The 18215-nt window shown below is 36.7% G+C and overlaps 1 protein-coding gene across 9 annotated transcripts in view; it reads right to left on the bottom strand.

Annotated features, from left to right (window-relative positions):
• SPTAN1 (spectrin alpha, non-erythrocytic 1) overlaps window positions 1–17763 on the bottom strand; it is a 61134-nt gene extending 43371 nt beyond the window's left edge. For 8 of the 9 annotated variants that reach the window (XM_031954749.1, XM_031954754.1, XM_031954750.1 and 5 more), the window contains exons 1-5: window positions 14666–14713; window positions 7819–8058; window positions 5497–5622; window positions 2615–2755; window positions 2152–2298 (exon numbers count right to left, since the gene is read on the bottom strand). In XM_031954749.1, the coding sequence (XP_031810609.1) occupies window positions 2152–2298; window positions 2615–2755; window positions 5497–5622; window positions 7819–8058; window positions 14666–14698 (687 nt within the window). In that variant the 5' untranslated portion in view covers window positions 14699–14713. Of the gene's footprint in view, window positions 1–2151; window positions 2299–2614; window positions 2756–5496; window positions 5623–7818; window positions 8059–14665; window positions 14714–17596 lie in introns of those variants that run through there. The other variant, XM_031954751.1, reaches the window with a different exon arrangement.
• Between the last annotated feature and the right edge of the window lie 452 nt (window positions 17764–18215).

Raw genomic sequence — 18215 nt, 5'->3', positions numbered from 1 at the left:
CAATGAGATCAAAGGAGTAGAGAAAGAGGGAACTAGGAGGGAGTTTTCACACACATAGGCCAGGGCACAATGGAGATGATGGCACCATTAAGTAAGTACAGCCAAAAAAGGGGGCAGCTAAATGGTCTTGCTGTGTGATCTTGGGCAAGTCACTTAACCCCATATTGTCTCACCCAAAAAGAAAAATTAATTGCAAAGTACAGCCAAGTAAGTGATAGAACCAAGAGAAAGCAGTGTCAAGAAAACCTAGAGCAGAGCATAACCAGGAAGAAGGATGTTCAACAGTACCAAATGCTGCAAAAAAGCCAAGAATGTTGAGGACTAATTAAATGACAATGGATTTTCCAATAATAGAGGTACCTGGTAACTATGAAGAGATTATTTTCATCTTAGTGATGAGATCACAAACCAGAATGCAAAGGGTTGAGGAGTGAAATGAAGTAACAAAATAGAATTTTGTCTTAGAACTGGCCGTGAAAGGAAGAAAAAATATAGGACAAGAGCTTGAAAAAATAGGAGCAACTGAAAAACTAGTTATAGAAGTTCTCATAAGAAAAAAAATTCTATTGGTTTATCCTCTTCTCATAGATGCTATCTAATTTACTCCTTCCATTCAACAATATTTTTATTTCTAAATTCAAGTCATTTGTTTTCATGTTCTGTGCTTGAGAATTATGTGTCTGTCAAGTAACTCTGCTTGCACTCTCAGATATCCAAAGCAATCAATCTGCTCCTGTCAAAAGTTTCTAAAGAGTATATTCTTTTAGGACACAACTGATGATCTACAATGGAGTGGGGACTTTACAACACCAGGAAACAAGGTACTGGATCTCTTACAGTATTTTGTGTCAGGTGAGAGGGTCAAGTTTCACTGGTAGAATGAAAGCCAATTTATTCCATTCAACATAACTAGGTCCAGAGAATCTAAGAATATATTTCCAGCAGAAAGCATTTAAAATTGAAATTACCCTGTAAGGAACAGATGGAAAAGTTATGGCATGTAAATGTGAGAGAATACTACTATGCTCCAAGAAATGGTAGAAGGGGATGGTTTTAGAAAAACAAGGGATGACTTGTATGAATTGATAAAGAGTAAACAAAACCAACCAAGAGAGCAATTTGTGCAATGAAAAGAATATGGTAAAGGTAAACAACCATGAAGGATTAGGTACTTCCATCAATGAATAACCTACCACAAATTCAGAGAATAATGAAACCTCTCCTGAAAGACAGACCGGTGCAGAATGAAACATTTTTGGACACAGCCAATGCATACATTTGTTCAGTTTGATTATGTTTCTAAGTGGGATTTTGGCTTTTGTTCATTTTCAATTCAAAAGGAAAAGAGGATTAATGGGAAAGGGGAAGATTTTTGTTATTTGGAGAAAAAATAACCTCTCCCCCCCATGCACATACAATTATCTCAAATATAAATTTGTATAAAAACAAGTAGCTGATATATGTATATTAATACACTAAGTTTGTGTAGAACTTTATACACATTTACTTCATTAGTTAAGCTAGAATTGTATTATATGAGGTACAGAGTGCGTTTCACAGTATGTTTTGAGCTCTATAGAAGAAGCTTAACAGACAGGGGAAGGATGTTTTTTGTACTGTAAAAACAGTGAGGATATAAAGTTTAGTTTTTTCCATTTTGTAGGATTCCATTTCTAATATTTATTACAGTGCCTTCCCTAAGCCAGAATACCTTAGGGACCTGGGAAGACTTCTAATCATAGTGGAAGCAAAGAATAATCAGGCTTGATGGAAGCTTGCCAATCCTTTCTAAGGAAACTCTCCCTACCACACCCTCCCCTGAGAAACCCTTTGGGGAAGAGCTTCAAATAAAACTTAACTTTAAGCCCCACCCCAAATTGGGTGGAGATGAGAATGAAAAGATAGACTTGCCTTTTTTTGCCTAGTGACCAGTATAGGTTATGAAAGTAAACATTTTAAGAAAAATAAAAGAAGTCTATCAAACTGATAAACCAATGTACTGAACATGTCAGTCACCATTCTATTTTGGGATCTGTGATCATTCAAAAGATTATAAACAATACCTAAATTGCCCTTTTTATTTCCTTTTGAATATCCTAGAAGTTGGTATTAATGATATCTTAGAATACTTATTATTCCTTTGCTGTTTACCTGGATGAGTTTGGCAGCAAACTGATTTACTTCATTTACTCTTTCCTCATGAGCAGCCATATCTGTCTGAAATTCTTCAAATTTCTTCTGTAAAACTTCCACATGTTCCAGGTCCTGACCCAACTCCTCTGACGTAACAATTGCTTCCTGTCCAGTAATCAAATTAGAAAGTTATCACTAATGCACAAAAAAATTCTTCTTTATGAAGAATCAGATATGAGGATACATATATTTACAACAAGAAGACTCAGAGAGTTTAAGCCCTGAGAGCAGGACAAAATCAAAATCACCCATATTTTTGTTATAGATCCTTCTTTGATCTAGAGGTATGACAATCCCAATAATCATGCTCTCTACCACAAAATTCTACTCCTCTTGCCAGATATTATCAAATACAGCGTTTTCTTTTACATTCCCAGAATCTGGCAAGGAAGGTATGGCAGGCTGTTTCACCCAGACCTACTTTGTCAGTGATCCAGTCCATCACATCTTCACACTCTCGTAAATATTGCACCAACTTCTGTGCTTGCAGTAATTTTACTCCCTTTTCCCGCATCTTTTCCAGGAGTAGCTCCCACTGACGGTGTAGTTCCATCAAACGAGCCTACAGAAGAAAAACAAGCCTTATAGATAGCCAGCCTCAGGGACCCTGGTGGTGAGCAACAGCTTTTTGGAAGAGTAACAAGTAGTGTGAAACACAATCAAGCTTTGCATCAAATCTTTTTTGATAACAGCACTAGAGCAGCAAGAAAAGAATATCAGCAGTAATAATGAGAAAGTGATTCAAATCTTTACAGTCAGATTTATAATGATCTATTTTAAAGTAGTATTTTCAAATTGGGTTTCACAAGCTAAGAGACTCCCTGATAGAAGAGATTATGCTCTAAAAACTGAAGGATAAAATATTAATGGATATTATCTAACAGAAAAGATTCCCAATTAAGGGGGCATATCTTGGACATGAAAAAATTAATTATAGGACTTAAATAAGATCAAAAAGGAAGAAGTTCCTGAAATTTAAGCAGATGACAAAAATGATAGAATAAGTTTGGGAGCGTGTTTTTTAGAGATTATTGGGAGAACACAGTTATCAAATTTGACTCAATTCATATATCATACAAATAACAATCGTAAATCACATGCTCTTTTACCAAAGTAAAAAGAAATATATCTTAATGTTCCCAGCATCATTGGGTTTTTTTGGTTGGGATCTGGCCAAATTTAGACTCTTATACTAGGGTTACAAGCAGGCCAAAACTCTCTAGTCAGATTTGGAGTAAACATCTTTTCTTAATATGGTTGTGCCTAACCCAAGATGCTGGAATTGTTTCCATAACACCAACAAAAGCAAAGAAACTAAACACAAAAGAGAAAGAGACATAAAATCCTACCCACTGTTGATAATGCCACCCCCATTAAAAATGTAACTTGAAAGTCAAGTTACTAGGGCTAATGGACATTCAACACAGAAGGATTCTCAGGAGACCATCACTGGGGGGGGGGGGCGGAAGTTCACGCAAAACACTCCCAACATTGCTCACTAACACTGCAACTAAGTCAAGAAAAAAGACAGTGGCATCTCCAAGGAGTAGAAAGAGAGAAAGCACATATGGCACAGTCTACCTACTCGTATGTGTGACCCAATGTGGGTGGCCGTGACTATGGGCCGACATGCAGTCCGGTAAGGCGTGAAAGTCTGAACCAGTAATAGATACATTACCCATAATACAGCATACATACAACTTTTATTCACCTACCCAACCCCAAGTCATTAAGACATTGTGCAGATTTGCTTTGTAAAAGATCAATAAGTAAATTACTGATTTTTGAAAGCAGAAGGAACTGATAACACTAGGGAAAAGAGTAGGGAAGGAACCAGTCCAAATTTAAAATGTTACAAAAGAGTAAAAATATGTCTTACAAAGAATTTTACTCCAAAATTAACTCTTTATCCATAGCACATTTAATTTTTATTTTATTGAGTAAAGGTCTGATATAAAACAAGTTTTTTTTAAAGAATAGTTTTTTTCCTTCTTGATTACTCTGATCTTCTGAATTCTGTAAATTAGACATCAATTTCACAAAGCTATTATTATAAGATTGTAGGTGGATATGGTGGTAAGGATTACTAGGCTGAACAAAGACTCCAATACTAGTATCATAACACTTGAGAAATGTAGTAAAAGGTTGACTAGCTGGAAGGAAAATACTTGTCTTGAGAAAAAAAAAGTAATATATGAATATGGGTTAAGACAGACAAAAAGAAGAAAATAATACTTTAATGACCCATCTAGGATTTCTCAGGAGCTCTTAGGTGATTTAACAAATCTGGATTTAGGGATGGTTGGATTTTGACACCAACTGACTGATGATACAGAAGTCGCTTTTTCTTGCTTTTTCCAATAGTAATGTAGCATTTCTTCTATTAATAGTAGTAATGAATGATTGATTCCTACCACATTGGTTACATGTATACATTACAGTAATTCAAGAGAAAAACTGACGAATAAAAAACTGACTTAAAAAAATTAGTCATTAAAGGCTTAACATATTTTACATATTCTATATAATATGGTACAGAAGATGCTTCCTCACACTTGGTAGTAAGAGCATCTACTAAAGTCTAAATCTTGAGAGAAACTTTTATAGAATATAGAAAAGCTTTGGTCAATTCTCCAATGAAAGCAAGAGTGTCCTGAAAAGCAAAAGTGAATAAAAAACTCATTGAAGAAAACAGAATCGAAGTATTATCTTACAGAGAATTATTTTCCCCAAATTGCCAGCATTAGAAATCTGCACAACAAATGAATCAAAGACCAGTTATTATCACACTCCCTTCCATGTGTTTAACATTGAATTTAGTCATGAGGTAAAACACAATTGGACAACAAGCATGCTTCAGACTCATGGCTAACAGAAGCTGAGTCCATCTATTTGCTGTGACTGTTTTTCTAACGGATTTTTTTTCAGAGCAAGGACATATAGAATAAGTCCAAAGATGGTTGACCTCTGTTAATGTGTCAGTGATTAATCCTATTCATTATGTCAATCTTCATCTAAACTGTCATTTGACATGTTCCCTATTCCTAATTACCTCTTCAAAAAATATAGTTTAATTTGTCCAATCCTGTTTCTAGCATTTCATTCTAGTTACTTTAGTCATTTCTGCAACGAATACATAATTATTGTTTATTATGTTCCCTCAGAATCACCAAGATTATCTCTTTTAAGGATTCAATGAACTTCTTTAAAGCATTTGAAAAATCCAAAATCTAAGTGAGCCATGGCCTTCATCAAATTCTTCCTACTCTCCCAAAAATCACCTTACTGTGTACTCATACTTACTCTTATAGTTTCAGATGCAAAATGCCCTTCTGAGATCATCAAGTTACCAGTCTCATCCAGCTTCACAATGGCACCTGAATTGGCCTGCACTTCAGCTTCAAAGGCCTGGTGTTTCTGAAGCTTCCCCTATTGGGAGAATGAAGGAAGATGGAAGAAACAACATTCAGTTCAATATAGATTTCTTCCTAAGGCTCACCCTCCCCCACCCTTTGTCCCACCCAACACTCTCACACTATCAATGCTGTCTGTCCTTCCTTCTCCCCACTACTTGGCTCAAAACACACAATGTTTTAAAATACAAATTGTTCTACAAAAAATGAGCTTGTGGTAAAGGAAAAAAAAATGTATGTATATATTTTATTTATATAGATGTAATAAAATAAAAATTTAATTCTTACAGTATTTTGTTATTTTTATAAAACTTTTGTTCCGATTTTTCTCCCCCCAACATGATTCATAAAGAAATGTATATTTTTAAAAAATTTATGTATATGTATAACCAGAAAAAAAGCAATAAAAAAGGTCTTGAGTAAGATAGATTTCTTAATAGCAATTTGATGTAAACAGCAATATTTTTTTCAAAGTAGAAGCTTAAAAAAAAAAGATGAAAAAAAGACAGGAAAACTAATAGGAATTATTAACCAATGACTTGAAATAAGAAAAAAAAGTAATATATTAATATAGGTTAAGACAGACAAATAGAAGAAAATAATATTTATTTTAATGACCCATCTAATGAAAAAAGTTTCTACACAAACAATATCCACACCTCCCCAAAAGTTCTTTTATTCATATTGATAATGACTGTCTTTATCTTCATCATTTTTAATTACCATTCTCTTAAGAAGAATGTGATTACAGGCTACAAGGTTTTATGATGACAGATCTATAACTGGGGAAACTCCTTGGCTTACATTAACATGAAGCTTCCAAGGGAAAGACTGGCAAATCCAAAACTCCTACCAACCACACCTCTAAGAGTGGATTTGATGAAGCGGCAAAACCAACTTATTTTATAGTCACATTAAGAACTAAGCACACATGTGGAGTGCCAAGAAGAGGATGTACGATGAACATAAATCAACTAGTCATTTCTAATAATGCCATCACATTGCCTCATGTACCAAGTTTATACCACAAAATCTTTCTCCTTCCACTGGCTTGGTACAGCTGCAGGGGTTCTATAATCCCACATGGACTCAACTTTTTAATATCTAATTATTCAAATTTTCATAAAATATTAAGCTCAGATGAAGCTTTAGAATTCTAGGGCCAAATTCTATGTAAGGCAGTTCTACCTAAGTACTTTTAAATCATAATATTCTTTAGGCAGGACAAAAGGATTCCAAAACCCACCACTTAATACTTGAAACCATAAAATTATCTCCAGAATTAATAAAAAGGATGTCTTCTTTTTTTAAAATAATAAGCCACTAATGAAAGATCTTGTAGTTATTAAATATTCTACAGTAACTGTCTAGAGTAGTATGGTAGTGATATATAATGAGAGGGCAGAATTAGTAAGATTTAGGTCCAAAAACCATCTCTGACACTTAACCAGCTATATGGCTCTGGACATATCACTAATATTTCTGTTTCTCAGGTACCTCCCCCCTAGGATTAATTTTTTATATAATAAATCACAAATCAGTTTTGATTTGCATTAGCAGAGGGGATTCCTTCACAGAGTTTTGTCTTTCATCATTTTGAATTCATATCAGCAACAAAAATATAAACATAACGTTTTAAAATTAATTCTATAAAAGATTAATGAATGGAACACCAAGATGATGTTGATAGATCCAAACAGATTTTGCATGCCTTCTTATAAGATTTTAAATAAGTTCTAGAGACAGCTCTAATATTATACTATAGTTTCATATGAATTCATTTACTAGTTGTATGATGTTAGGTACCTCACTTAATCTACATTTGCCTCAGTCTTCTCATCTGTAAAATGGGGATAATTACAGTTCCTATCTAATAGGCCTCTTGAACATCAGGTAAAATATTTGCAACTATGTTTAACACCATGCCTGATGCATAGCATCATTCCCTTCACCTTTCCTACACACATACACACACACACACTCCTGAATACTGAGAGCTTTTATAGCTCATTTCTGTATTCTGAATATTTTAAAATAAATTATATGAAATTAATACAGCAAAATGTTTATTATGAATCCACACTGACAATATTTAAAAAAAATTGAACTCTCTTACTAATTTCTCTTGGAATCATCTTTAAAAAAAAAATCTTTTACCTTAAGCCTAAGAGTTCTTGAATTTAGACAGACATTTTGAAAGGCTGAGACCTACCTGCAAATTGGTTGGGTCCTTATAATTCTCATCTGATGCAATTTGTAGCTTCTCCTGGATCCATTTTTCTAACTCTTCAGCATCTCGTTGGAAAAATTGGAAACGGTAAGAATCCTCAAGCTTCTGTCGCCTAAGGGTTGACAGCTCCTTAAAGCGGTGGTATCGGTCCAGAACCTGCTGTCTCCTTTCCTGGATGTCTTCAGCTGTTTCCAGCACTTTGACCCCACTTGGGTCCATTTTCTGAAAAGCAAAGTGCTTTGAATTATAATATGCTCGGAGTAAATAGAAGAGAATCAGCATGAATATTCCCAACACTTTCTTTTTTTCCCCTTGACCAAAACTGATTTGAAGGGGTTGTCGAATAGGGGAAAAGAAGAATGAAGCTTACTGAGCAAGGAATTTTCTACATCAGTACAGGTCTATACTTTCTCTGCAGCTTAATCCTACAAAGTGCCTGGGATCCCAAGAGATTAAGGGCCTTGCCGATCATGTCCCAGAAGGCAGGCTTGAACCCAGGTCTTGCCAACTCTATCCACTCTCACATTGTGGTCTCTGCATTCCCAACATATCTAAAGGAAAAGAGCTTTCCAGAAGATCAGCTCATCTAAGTGAAAATAAGGGGAGCACCTTCCTAGCAAGCAACAATGGAGTTCAGATGTAATTGCTTACCTTTTAATTTCTAAAACCTGCACATGTTCCCATGTATTCCCCAAATGACTAACCAATGTAGCAGAGGGAAGAGGAGATGGGAGTGGTTAGAATTCTAAAAGGCCTTCTGAGAATTCAAAACTGTCCTATCTATAGTAATCAAGGCTTTTTGCCAAATACATTCAAAAAGTCCTTTCATTTATTTTTTCCATTTCCTTGTGCAAAAAGTAGAGAGAATTAAACTTTTCTACTGTCAGTTATTTTCTTTTATCCCTGTTCTCTCAATCTCATTTAGACTTTCAATGAAGTTGAAAAGTGACTATATGTTATCAATTCTTTATTATCAATAAATATGAAAACCAAACATTATTGGCTGGCTCAAGTCACATCATGATTAAATTAGGTAAATGTCAGATTAAATCAAATTGAGCAAAGTGGCAAGAAATCTAAAACAAAGTACACCTATTTACATAACTGTGCTTAAGAAAACTTAACATGCATAAGTTAATAACCCCTAGGATTTGCCTTTCAAAAAAATGGAAAGGAAATAGGGAGTAAATTTAGCTTTAATTTCAAGTTCATTTAGTGGGGAAGGAAATCAGCTTGTAAAAAGCTGGCAAATGAAGAAGGCAGAGTTTTTCTCTTGAACCCAATTTTTTTTTTTAATTTTCAATACCATTTTATTTTTCCAAATACACATAAAGATAGTATTCAATTCACTTACCTTTTCCTCTCTAAGACAGAAAGCAATCTGAAATAGGTTAAATATTGTTGCATCTATCTTCAAATCATTAAATGTTAGTTGAGTGGGCAACTTCATTGAAATTTAAATGTCAAAGAAGTAGTAACAGGATTTTCTGGTTTGCACAAATTGGAATTGGTGTGTCAGGAGGAACCCAAGAAACTTTTACCAAATAAAAGGTCCATTCTCATTCCTCAGATGATTTGACAATAGACAAGTAATAGGTACAGAGAAGGGTAATACCTCTCCAAATCTGTAAAAGGTTCAACAATTTGTTACTCAGAAAATAGGTAAAAAACTGAGTACAGGGTATCACTTTGTATTATGTGAATTGTAAGAAACTTGCACTTGTCTAGCTTTGGAACTAAATAATCAAGAGATGAGATGAGAAAGAGAAGAAGCCATACTTTGAAAGGTCCAACAACAAAACTCAAACTATTGGTTTTTTTGGGTTTTTTTTTGGCTGAGGCAATTGGAGTTAAGTGACTTGCCCAGGGTCACCCAGCCAGGAAGTGTTACATATCTAAGGCCAGATTTGAACTCAGGTGGTCCTGACTTTAGGGCTGATCCTCTATCCACTGTGCCCCCTAGCTGCCCTTATTGTTTTGTTTTTAAAGGACACATCTACATATAACAATCATGAGTACCAGAATTTCCTGTAAAATGACAACCCTGAGGAGAGATCTAGTCACAGTCAGAATGTTTCCAATAGAAGCACACTTAGACAATTTTGAAGGAATACATTAGTCAGTCACATTATGATTTTTCTTCCTTATAATATCCAGAGAAGATTAGTTATTGTGGGGGAAAGCAGGAGTTTTAAATGTTTAAATTTTAAGCAAAATTAAAGGTTTAATAATCCATTCACAATTTCATTTTCCAAACTGAAAAACTGTTGTTTCATTTGAAAACAAGCTGTACTATTGACTTAAAAAACAAAGCCAGGAAATATTAACTAGAGAAACAATCAACCTAATTAACAAGTCTGAATCACATTTAATGAGTTCAACCCAAGAAAAGCATGGATCTACCAGAGGACAACATTTTGAAAAAATTGGCTGCTCTTTTCACTGTAACTAGTTTTGCCACATGGAAAACTTCTTATAGTGTTAGAAAGACAATAGTAAAATTGTTTCTAGAAAAACAAATAGGAAAAAGAAATTAGCAAAAGAAATAGTATTGATGTTTCTGGCTTCTGAAGAATGTTTTTCTTATAAAAAAAAAAAAGGGGGGGGAAGATGAGTGGGGGAAAGCCTTGCAGTGAAAAACAAAACAGGTTATAGTGACAACATACACCAGACAGGCACTGAATCTTTTCTAATGTAAAGATATAAAAAAAAAAAAAAAAAAAATCCAAAAACATTCCTTTTTTGGTATCCTAGTGTAAGTGTATATTTTGGTGAAATTATAGGATAAAATTAGAAAAGTTTATATCTTGCTGATAATACCATGATCACCACCATACCCTGTATTTTCTATTGGTTCCTCATTCATTATGGACATGACTTCATTAATTTTCAATCACTACTAGGGAAATAAGAAAAGTATAGTGTTTTCATTCTTACAACTCAATAAACTGAAGCACATAAGCAAAGTTATTTATTCAATGTTATCATAAAGTCAACAGTAAGGCTAAAAATTGATCCCAAGTATCTTTACTGGATCCATTGCTTTACCTACTAGACAAGGAATTGCTACCCTTTTTTCTTTTCTTTCTACTTTTTTTCTTTTAAGAGCTAATAAACTACTATGAATTATATCTATGTTCTCCACCCTGAGCTATATGGCATTTATTTACATTTAATTAAAACGAATGTCACAGATAAGACAGAGACATTGCCTGAGATGACTGAGCAAACCAAAGCAAGGTGGAATGTTTGAGAATCTCTGCATTAGATCACATCATCCATCATCTCTCATACTGCATTTCCTAATGAACAGAAATAAAGATGATCAACCTTCCTTAAGAAAGGAGAAACTTTGCTCTCAAAAATAAAAATTTAAAAACAGTTCCTGCCAATAGCTCCATAGCAAGGAATGTCATAAATACAGGCATAATATAATCACTGGAGTTTCTCAAAGACATTTGAAATCCCAGAGATCATTATTGTGTTATTTTGCCCTGCCTTTTCACATTACAATTTCCATTCCTATTCCATAATCCTTCTCAGTTGCTATGGAAATTTCCAAATCATATTCATTTAAAAAGTCCTTTGTGATCGAAAAAAACAAAAATAACCCCCCCCTCAACCATTATACTATGTTTGTTTTTTCCTGTCCCTGTCCATTCTTGTTCCTCCTCCCTCTTCCTTCCCGCTCAGCTCACTTGTCTTAATCTACCAATGAGGTTTAGACCATCCAGAGGCCTGTGGCTGAAGTTACCAACCTAAAAGGACCTCTTTGTAGCCCTAGTGAAGTAGAGCCAGTCAATTGTATACCAAGTACTTTGGTCGGGTGATAATGGACTGTTCTTTCCCCCAAAGCAGATCAGCTGACATCAGCAGGCCCGGGTCTTGCCAAGACACAATCAGCAGTCACTAGGGATCTAGGAAAGTCATCTATGCTGCAGAATGAGGTATGCTTTCAGTGTTTTCATTTGTAGAATCACAAAAAGGCCCCAACTTGAAATGGAGCTCTCTCCAGTTTAACTGCTATTTTCTATTAGTGTTGTCCGAATCTCACTAGAAGAGCCCCTAAAAGACAGATTGGGGGGTGGGGGTGAGAAACCTATCTCACTTGATAAGAATTTTCTGAATTACCAAAAGCTATTATCATCCCATAGTACTACCTCTCACACAACAGAAAATAATCAACTGAATTCTTTACATACAACCCTTATTCCTCCCATAACTGAAGTGGCAAAATTCCAAGAAACCTGCCCCAATCTCTGCTAGCAATATGCAGTGAGAAGGTAAAGTCAAGTTAGAGATAAAAAACATCATCACTTTCCCCCCCCCAAGTTCTAAACACTTCCTCAAAAACCTCAAATGAGATAATTTCTAGACTATTACAAATATAAAGCAAACAACTACTTATCTCAAATAAGTTTGTAAACTGATTTAAAAAAACCAACACTGTCTGAATAAGGGAATTTAACAGTGAGTAAAGCTGGCCTGATAATAAAAATATGTATTTATTTAAAAATTTTTATAAATATACATTTTAAAAATTTATAAACATGCACTTTAAATTAGTGGAAAACCAAAAAAAAAAAAAAAGTTTTTAAACAGTTTAAATATTTAAACTTTTTTTTTTTCAAATGGTACTTGAAGAATGATGCTAAAATATAATGACGCCATTCAATAGGGGCTATTTATAAATGCTGCAATGCAACAGTCATTATGTCAGCAATATTTCACCAAAGAAAGCAGTTTGATCTCAGGGGGTTAAAGAGGAATTACAGTCATGCTACCAATAGTGATAAATAAAAATTAAGACTTTGTCAGCATTATAACAGTACCACTTAAATTCTAGGGAGAGGAGTCTCAAAATGTGGAACGTCCCAGATCCATTTTTCAATTTAAAGCTTAAATACCTCATCAATAGATATGCTTGCATTTTGTAGATTTCTAATTGGAGTTTGACATTCATTAACATTTGTAGCTTCTGAATCAGTAGCCTAGACGGACTTAACACGAATTTGTAGAATGTATTGTCAATTGCAAGCAAAATACCTCCCTCCGTAGAAAAGATGACTGTTTGGGTGCAACACATTGCACCCAAAGGTCAAAGATGTAGGGCACTGCAGACGTGCTATCTGCAGTGAGCCTGCAATTACAGAATTCTTTCCAGATCTCTTGAGGAGAAAAATTCGTAGTGAAGCCAGTCACAAATTTCTAAAATAGGAAAATCTTGGATCAACGCCTTTTGAGAAATGAGTGGCACAAAAATTTGAAAGGCATCAAAATCTAAAGAATGGTTTGGTATAAATTCAGGCTTCAAAAAAAGTAATGAAATATATATATTTTTTAAACTGCAGGGTCAATCCCACTCTTATTTCATTTGTTTTTATAGAAGTCAAGAATACCTACTCAATTAAAACAAAACTAAAATGTAACTAGGGAGGGGTTCCCATAATAAATCTGTCTTTACTCAGTAACAGGATGAACAAGTACCTGCTCCGTGGGGAAAATCTTTACATTAAAACAAATAAAGGAGCCATTCATTGAATAGTTTTGCTTTTCTGCTTACTCAGACCTCAGATATTTAGAAAAGAAAATGCAGTTTACCACAGCTTTGGAGAATGCCTGTTAACTACGTTTTAATGTTTCCCAGCAAAAGTATTAGATCTATAGTTAGAACCCAGAAAATGTTACACTAATTTTCTCTTAATTAGTAGAAGCTAATCAGTAGAAGTCAGCAGGGTCTTAATTTTGAGAAAACTATCTAGACTGCATTGCATCAAAATCGAAAAAAGACATGATTTCTGGATGATCTGATTCCTGAATGCTGCTCAAATATCATCATACCACTTACCTTTTAACCTATAACATTCAAATAAGAAGTACTTAAGCACAATATTATCTTTACTGTAGTTCAAACGAGAAAATATTCTTTAACATAGCCCATATGTTTGAAAAACCCATTTAAAGAGTTAAGCAGGGTTGATTTTTTTAAAAGGCCCAAAATGTTGGATTTATTGACTATAAAATCACAAAATACAAATGGGGAAACTGAGGCTTGGAGGGATTAAGTGACTAGCCCAAGAACATACATTATTAAGTAGCAGGTCATTATTCCATATCAAGGGCTCTTTATTGCACACCATTATCCCTCTGGTTTGAAAATTAATATATTTCTTTTTATTGGGCATAAATTCTACTTGTTTTTAGATTTAAAAAAAAAGATTCAAATTTAACAAATGCTCTGAAATATTTCAAATAAAATGGTTATTAGCTATTTTGGGTATTTTTTAAAGATAAAATTCAAAATTCCTATCATTCTAGTGACAAGGTTATAATAAAAATAAAGACAGAAAACAAACCCAAGTTATAAACATATGGCAATGAGAACCAAAATGTCACTTTTACTAAGTGAATTGTGGGTCAAATTCTTTTCCAAACATTAACAACCTGTTTTGTCTCTTGGTTCCTAAGAGCCAAGCAATGACCAGAAAAGAAAAAATCCAAATCCATGACACATGCAAACTATAGTCCAGTGATAAGATAATACATTCATGCGTCAGAAGGGGAAAAAATACAAAAGGATTAAGAAATTTTAAAGAGAAGTTACTAAGAATCCTTAATCAAGGCCACACCAACTTTTCCTTTCACTCCTAAATCCCCCTTCCCTCTCCCCAACTTTTCTGCTCAACAGAAAGGTCCATGCAAATCAAATTCCTCCCTCCAGCCCCTTTCTCTGGATCACAAACCTCTCCGACATCAATATTGTGCCATCACTGCAAAACAGGCAAAACAGAGAAAGCAACACATTTCCTGCATGCTTCATGTCAAATACCTGGACTCTGCGCTTACGAAACGATGACAACATGATGGAAGAATGCAGAGTCTAAAGGGGGAGGGGGGAAGAGCAAGATAATAAACTGCTAAAGGCAAACTCAACAAGAGTAAAATAAAAAGATATAAAAATGAACTAGTAATTTCTATTTTCAGATTTTTTCCCTTCCTTCTCCATATTTCAAAGAATTAATAATATACTATGTTATTTGCCACAATGCTAATTTTTTATTTAAAAGCATTGTTCCACCAGAATGCAGTTTTTTTTATTTAATAAAATTGTGGCTGATTACTTTCAACTATAGGCAATAATTTGAATAAGATTCCTTAAGGAAAGGTTGTAAAAGGCGATCATACCTTTCCTGTATTCTGTATTGTTTCATTCTCTACATTTATTTAAAAAACTCTAAACAAGAAAAAGATTTAAGTGAAAAATTTTAGGGTTTTGATGTCCATACACTACTATACATAGCCCAACCCATTGAACTGAACTGCCCGTAGATGAAGTCTGAGCTTCCTTTTCCAAATATCATTACCTGTTTAAAAACAAACAAAAATGGTCCAAAGGGAATACAAAACACACACACACACACACACACACACACACACGTAACTATTCGAGGTGGAGAACAGCTGCTCTACTTAAGGAGCCAAATCAAATGATTAGCCACAGCTTTTTTTTTTTCATTGTCTTTCTCTGAATTTACCATCGAAACATTGCATTCTAAGCTACTGTACATGGCTAACTGCTGCAAATGTACCCTTGCAGTTGTGAGTGCATACCTAGCACAATCCTTGCATAGCTCAGAAAGGATTGATTACAGTCAGTTGGGAAAGCAGGCAGACTGGACCTATTGCCCTTGACATAAGTTCAGCAATGGGAGGATTGTGCTGGACTTCTCCCAGTTATCCAACTGCTATCTGCAATATGCTGCTCCCTTTCATAGGGCTTTATTCCAAAGATCTAAAATGTAAAGTCATTTTGAGCAAAACTATATTCATTATTTAAAATGACTTGTCAGACATTCTGATAACCTTAACAGTAAGTGTAATTCCTTCTACTAAGTTAACTAAAAAAAATTCAATAGGAACTATTTTCTATCTGTCCAAAACACTTTACAATTCTTTTCTTGACTTTGGCTGGGTCCCTAGATAATATCTAACACAATTTAAGTGTCCCTTTGCTAATTATTGATCCACTTACCAAAAAAAGAATTAAATTTCCTGTGGTAAAAAGTCGACTACAGCACAATCTTTTCCGTGACTGGCCTCAATTTGACCTTGCAAAATACACAACTCAAAATTAAAAGAAATTTTTTATGACAAGACACAAGTAGCTGCCTTAATTCAATGATTTTTACCTCAGTAATTACAGTGCCACTCAAAATCTGCCTCATTTTCTTGCTGTTAAAAAAAATTACCTCCCATGCCTTTGTGCTTTTCTGTCCTCTCTTCTCCCCACCCACAATGGATGGTGATATATTTAAGCCTGCATACTTATGCTAATTTTTTCAACATATCACTAAAATATTATACTTTGTTAAGTGGAATTCTCTTCTCCCTGAAAAGGCCTGAGTTTGGGTTTTTCCAATATAACTTGACACAGCTAGAACAATGAGTGCAAGTACTTCAGGAGTCATTATATAAACACCCATTTCTCAAACCGATTTGCCTTATGCCAGTTTTCCCAGTGACTTATATAGCTTTTAAACCCAAGAGCAGATTAATTTTTTTTAAAAAAAGACAATCTACCCTCCAGAATTAAAGAGATTTTTACAAGCAACATCTCTTAAAAAAATCACTAGCGATTACCTTCAGGCAAGACTGCTCTAGCATTCAATAGAAAGTGATGCAAAAAGGTAAATAATTGTCTTATAGATTCCAAACATAAGGGGAAAAATCTTTCCTAACCTACTAAGGTTTTATTTGAATGTTTTCACAATTTTAAGTGTTGCATGATACCAACCTGACAAACTACAGCTGAGCTGGGAAAAAAGGACTTGTTTAGTGGAATTATAAAAATGGTTATTGAGATCTGTCAAGGGCCAAGAAGAGTCTTTTTTCAAATCTTTCACGTAAAGGGAACAAAAAAAGGGGGAGGGGACAGATATATAATAGATTCGTTCGATAAGGGATTTTTCTTGAAGCCACAAGGACATCTTTCTCGACTTGCCCTCAGTGATGGTTCTGAATGTCCAGCACACAAATTCTAACTTCTCTCACCCGGTGGAGATTCGGTAAAGGGGGCTTCCTCAGCGAACCCCACCTCACCCCATGTCCATCTCCGAGGAGGTCTAAGCTGCCTCTGACTCGTATCAGGGTGAATGGGGCGAGGCCAAGATGCCCCGAAACCCAGACTCCGTAGCCCAACAGCCCCGTCAGGGAGAAGGGACGATTCAGAGAGGTGGGTGGGCTGGGGCGGAGGCCGGAGCGGGCCGAGCCGGAGCGGCGGGGGGATGGGACCAGCTGCCCCGGCGATCCTCTCAATGACATTCCTGCCTCCATCTGCCCAGGGCGGAACCGCCGCACTCTTCCCCCACGCCACAGAGGCCGCTCCATCCCCCGGCCCCTCGAGCCGAGGATGCGGGGGCGCGGGCGGGGCCTGGCGATCCGGAGAGGACCGGCTGGCTCTCGACAGCCGCCCCCGCCCGAGCTCACCTGTCCGTTTCCTGCCGACGCCGCCCCGCCCCTTCCAGCTAGCCCAACGCCTTTCGCCCTCCCGGGGACCCTTTCTCTCCCCTTCCCAGCCTCCCTTCGGTTCCCCGCATCCTCCCAAAATGCCAGGGTGTGCTCCCCCACCTCCACCCTCCCCTCCACCTCCGCCCTGCCCCCTCCCCTCCGGTTTCTTAGGTTTCCCAGGCTAGGCTCTAAGGCAAAGAGAAAACCACCCTCGCCTGCCCCTGCGAGTAGGGGACACCCCACTGCCTCTCACCGATTCTGGGGGTGGGGGAGTGGGGTTCGCGGGGACAGAGAAGGGGGGGAATGAAAGGCTCGGCTCAGCTTTGCTCTGCTCCGATCGTTTCCGCAGCGGCAGTGGAGGTAGCGCGCCTTCTTCGGACTCTTTTATAGACAGCTCAGGCGCGCTCCCGACAGCAACGCGCAAGAGGGAGGGAGGAATAGTCGGGAGCGGGGAAGGGAAGAAATCACGCAGCGAGGGGTGGGGAAGAGGGAGTGAGGGGCGGGGCTTTCGGGCCTCGCCCCAACAGGATGGGGCGGAAAGGGCCGAGAGGTTCCGGAAGGACCCGAAGGGGGGTGGGGATTGCAGAGCAAATTGCGTAGGAGAAGAACGAGAAAGGAAGACGCCATCGGGTGGGGGGAAGAGAGCGAGTCGGGATTGGCGCGCCTAGGGTGGGGCCGTTCACCCAGTTACCTCCGCCCCTTCGCATAGCTTCCATTCTCCCCCACCCCTTGCAAAGATGCTGTCAAGGGACTAAAGGCCGAGTTCCTAGGGAAGGGGGGGGGGAGGGGAGGTAGAAATGATTCTAGGCTGGACAATCTGGAAAACGACGATTTGAGGACCCCTGGACCCATTGTCCCTTTCCTACCCTGAG

This window comes from Sarcophilus harrisii, chromosome 2, assembly GCF_902635505.1.
Source record: "Sarcophilus harrisii chromosome 2, mSarHar1.11, whole genome shotgun sequence".
In the NCBI taxonomy this organism is placed as follows: Eukaryota; Metazoa; Chordata; class Mammalia; order Dasyuromorphia; family Dasyuridae; genus Sarcophilus; species Sarcophilus harrisii.
Note: the sequence above shows the minus strand (reverse complement) of the source record. Positions and strands in the feature narration are given on the sequence as shown.